At 48.7% G+C, this 3,306-nt stretch overlaps 4 protein-coding genes across 4 annotated transcripts; 2 read left to right on the top strand and 2 right to left on the bottom strand.

The window, feature by feature from the left end:
* Positions 1-553: 553 nt before the first annotated feature.
* On the bottom strand, positions 554-1,124 carry PPTG_20846 (hypothetical protein; the record flags this gene model as incomplete). The annotated part of the gene is made up of 3 exons (XM_008893045.1): positions 554-660; positions 912-1,017; positions 1,083-1,124. 3 exons carry the CDS (start codon positions 1,122-1,124, stop codon positions 554-556), a joined length of 255 nt encoding a protein of 84 aa, XP_008891293.1.
* A 543-nt stretch (positions 1,125-1,667) lies between these two features.
* Positions 1,668-1,973, top strand: PPTG_01088 (hypothetical protein; the record flags this gene model as incomplete). The annotated part of the gene is made up of 1 exon (XM_008892687.1): positions 1,668-1,973. The coding sequence occupies one exon, from the start codon at positions 1,668-1,670 to the stop codon at positions 1,971-1,973; it is 306 nt and encodes a 101-aa protein (XP_008890935.1).
* A 78-nt stretch (positions 1,974-2,051) lies between these two features.
* Positions 2,052-2,396, top strand: PPTG_01087 (hypothetical protein; the record flags this gene model as incomplete). The annotated part of the gene is made up of 1 exon (XM_008892686.1): positions 2,052-2,396. The coding sequence occupies one exon, from the start codon at positions 2,052-2,054 to the stop codon at positions 2,394-2,396; it is 345 nt and encodes a 114-aa protein (XP_008890934.1).
* A 420-nt stretch (positions 2,397-2,816) lies between these two features.
* On the bottom strand, positions 2,817-3,293 carry PPTG_01086 (hypothetical protein; the record flags this gene model as incomplete). Its single annotated transcript, XM_008892685.1, has 1 exon — positions 2,817-3,293. The coding sequence occupies one exon, from the start codon at positions 3,291-3,293 to the stop codon at positions 2,817-2,819; it is 477 nt and encodes a 158-aa protein (XP_008890933.1).
* Between the last annotated feature and the right edge of the window lie 13 nt (positions 3,294-3,306).

Below are 3,306 nucleotides of genomic sequence, written 5' to 3'. Positions count from 1 at the left end.
GATAAGGGACTCTTTGAGTCGAACGTCTTCCTCTTACGTTGCCCCGCTACAGAAGCAGTCGGATAGTGAAACGAACTAAAATTTGTGCTAAAAAATATTCTGGGAAAAAAGTCAGGTGTTGACGCCGACGTTTTGACCGGTTGCTCAATATATTTCTTATGAAAGTTATAGAATCAAAGTTTTGGAACAACAGTTGTCAGAAAAAGGGTCATTCCTTTGGGTCCAAAAATTAATTTTAGTGGAACCGTGGAGGGTCGAGTTCATTGGAACAAAGTATTTGGGCCATTTATCGGTAATATGTCTGTCATTAATACAAAATATATCCAGATTGTAGCTATTTCAAAGGTCGTGCTGTTCCAAGAACCAACGCTCTCTAATGATACTACAGTAAAAGTCGGCTCCAGTGCGACATCATCAAATGTAGGGTCGACACCCCTTCTTCTAAAGTACGAAATGATTCTGTTAATTGGATCGCTAGTCAAACAAATAAAAAAAAGTATAAAATAATACTGTAGAATAAACGATTTTTTGAAAAAGCAAACAAAAGCGCATTTCATTCATCAAAGCTTTCATCTTGGACGTCCGAAGCATCATCGACAACAGCAGCTTCTGGCAGTGCGTGTAGGTACGTTGCGAAGACATCGGACATATCTCTAGGACCTATAGGAAGCAATTTTGCCTTTCGAAAACCGTCATCATTAAAATTAAGCACTTCGTAGTTACGCAAAGTTTGCGGTTTTTTTTTTCATTTCTGAAACATATTCAAGAAGCCTAGACATCACAGCTAATAGCTTAGAAAAAAAAACTAGAAAATGAAAAAAGCCCAATCCTCTTTTCTAAAGGATAGCGCGCTCGCTGTGCCTCATGTGCCTGTGGATTTACGCAGAACTTGCTTCCATTCTTCTTGTCACCTTCTAGTTTTGGCTTTTGCTTTCTCCAGCGGTATATAGACGAGCGATTCACACCCATCTGTACCGCGACAGTGGTTACAGAGTTTGCTTTTGAGCCTTCGACTCCCTATCAATATTACATTAAAGATGACATAGAATTAAGTATGAGGTATGTGATACGCGATTACATACCTTCAGCTTGACTTTGTTCTTGTTCTTAGGGCGGCGATTCATTGTGTGCTTGTGGGATATGGGGTGGAAGGCGGGAAATTTGCAAAATGGAGCGCCACTCGTTGTGAGGATGGGTGTCGCTCAAGCGAGTCATTTAAAAAACCGCGTAAGGTTTTTAATGACTTGATTTTTACCGCTAATCGGTGTTGCACTGGAGCCGACTTTTACGATAAGTTAGTCGTTACTAATACTAGTAGGAGAACGGATTGCTTGTTGTCGTGTTGCCAGAAGTCGGCATTATCTACGGACATTTCGTGACGATGTGTCATCGCCGCTGTTTTTATCAGATGATCTACTGCACCCCTGGAACGAACCGAACCCGAACCGCCGTTCTAGTGTTTTCGTCGAACCTGGACCGGGAGGGAACCCGGTTCTACCAAAACGTCCCCGAACTGAATCGTTGAAAGAGCGCGGCTCGTTCCATGAATCCGAGCTTCTCATTGGCTAGCGTTCTACAATTTCATTGGCCATTATTATTCTGGCTACCAGTGATTTAGATCTGCACTTCCACCATTTTAGCTTTAACACTATCCGCGCACAACAATAATGGACAACCTCCCGATCATCGAGCTGCCGGAGCACTACCGCATCGACGGCGAAAAACTTGGGATGGCGCTCGCTCACATGTCGGCGCAGGCAAACGGCATCGCAGAGCATCAAGCCAAGCTCCAGCAGCGACAGTCGCTCCATGAAAAAGAGCAGCAGCGATTTATCGAGCAGCGCGTTGCAGCCGCGCGTGAGGAGGCAGAAGCCCGGTGTCAGGCCCTTGTTCTTGCCATCCAGCAGGCCTACGGTGACCCATCGATACTAGAGCTTCGCTTCGACGCGCGCATCCAAACTGTCCTCCAGTAGCTACAGCACGGGGCTCAAGAACAAGCTCGAGCTTCAGCAGAGGCTCAATTGGCCGATCAAGCAGCGCTACGTCAACTCATGGAGCGGCGAATGGACGCTGCTCTCCAGCAGATTGAGCAAGAGGCCAGCCTGCGTACTGATCGTCACATTCAGGTCATGCGCGAAGACATGCACAAGTACGTGGAGGATCGTTTCCAGGTAGCCATTCGGCGCTCGGACGACACTGCGTTGGCGCTCGTACGAGAAGAGCTGAAAACCCGCCGTGCGGATCACCACGACCCCATCACACGGTCCGAACACGGGTTGTCGAGTTGGTCCGAGGGATCCTGGAAAAGTACGATAGCGCTACAAGGGTCCGTCAAGAACAGGAGCGCGAAGCGCTCACAGATCGTGTTGAGGCGCGGCTTCGCGACGCGGTGGTAGTAGCGAAAACCGCTGCGGTAAACAAGGTCCGCGATATGGCGGTGCTGAGGGTGAGCGAAACAGTGCCCTCGGGCCCAAGCGCCATGACTGAGACCGCATCTACACAAACGGCAATTGCGGAGCCAACATACAAAGCAGTCACATCCACCAAGTCCAGACCAAGGCTCCAACGTAGGCTGGAGCGGAGGGTGCGGGAACAAGAAGACAGTGTAAAAAAAGCCGATGCAGCTCGAACTCGGCGTCAGCCGGAGCACAGAACCCATGCTAAATGGAGCGTATTCGGCAAGAAGCCCAGGAAGCTGTACGGAGTCGGGCTCCATCTCGAGCGGCAGAATTGATGAACACAAGACCCAAAGCAAAACACAAACAGCAACACCATTAATATCCACGAACTGCATGTATTCATTTCCTCGGTTTCAGCTAGACTTCGCCTGTATCTTCATTATCCAAAGTACCTAAATTCATACTTTCACCAGAAAAAAAGTTAGCCATGGACCCGAACTCGGCATCCAGGTCTTGCACCATGTTCACCAAGACGTTGGAGGGCAACCGTGCTCCTGCGCATTTTGGTGATAGCTTCGGGCACTGGATTATGTCGACGTAGCTCCTGTTGCAGTTCAAAAACGTAGCCATATCCACGTTGTATGGTGCCAACGAGCTGCGTTGCGGCGTCACCATTCTCCCAGCCGCTCCGAAGTCCCTCTCGATTTGGGCCGAAGACGAGGGCATCGAAAACAAAACACGCGCCACCAGAGGAAGAAATCGGAAGTTTCCCTGCTCCTGTTGGCGTTTCCAGGAGCTAAGAACCGGTTCAACTTCATCTGGACGTATAGCTCGCAACGAAGTGGGCTTTGTAAGCCAGCGGTCAAGCTCTTCATCCACTGGCTGCGTGTGCATCAAGTTACGTGTC

This window comes from Phytophthora parasitica (genome assembly GCF_000247585.1).
Source record: "Phytophthora parasitica INRA-310 unplaced genomic scaffold supercont2.1, whole genome shotgun sequence".
Lineage (NCBI taxonomy): Eukaryota > Oomycota > Peronosporomycetes > Peronosporales > Peronosporaceae > Phytophthora > Phytophthora nicotianae.
Note: the sequence above shows the minus strand (reverse complement) of the source record. Positions and strands in the feature narration are given on the sequence as shown.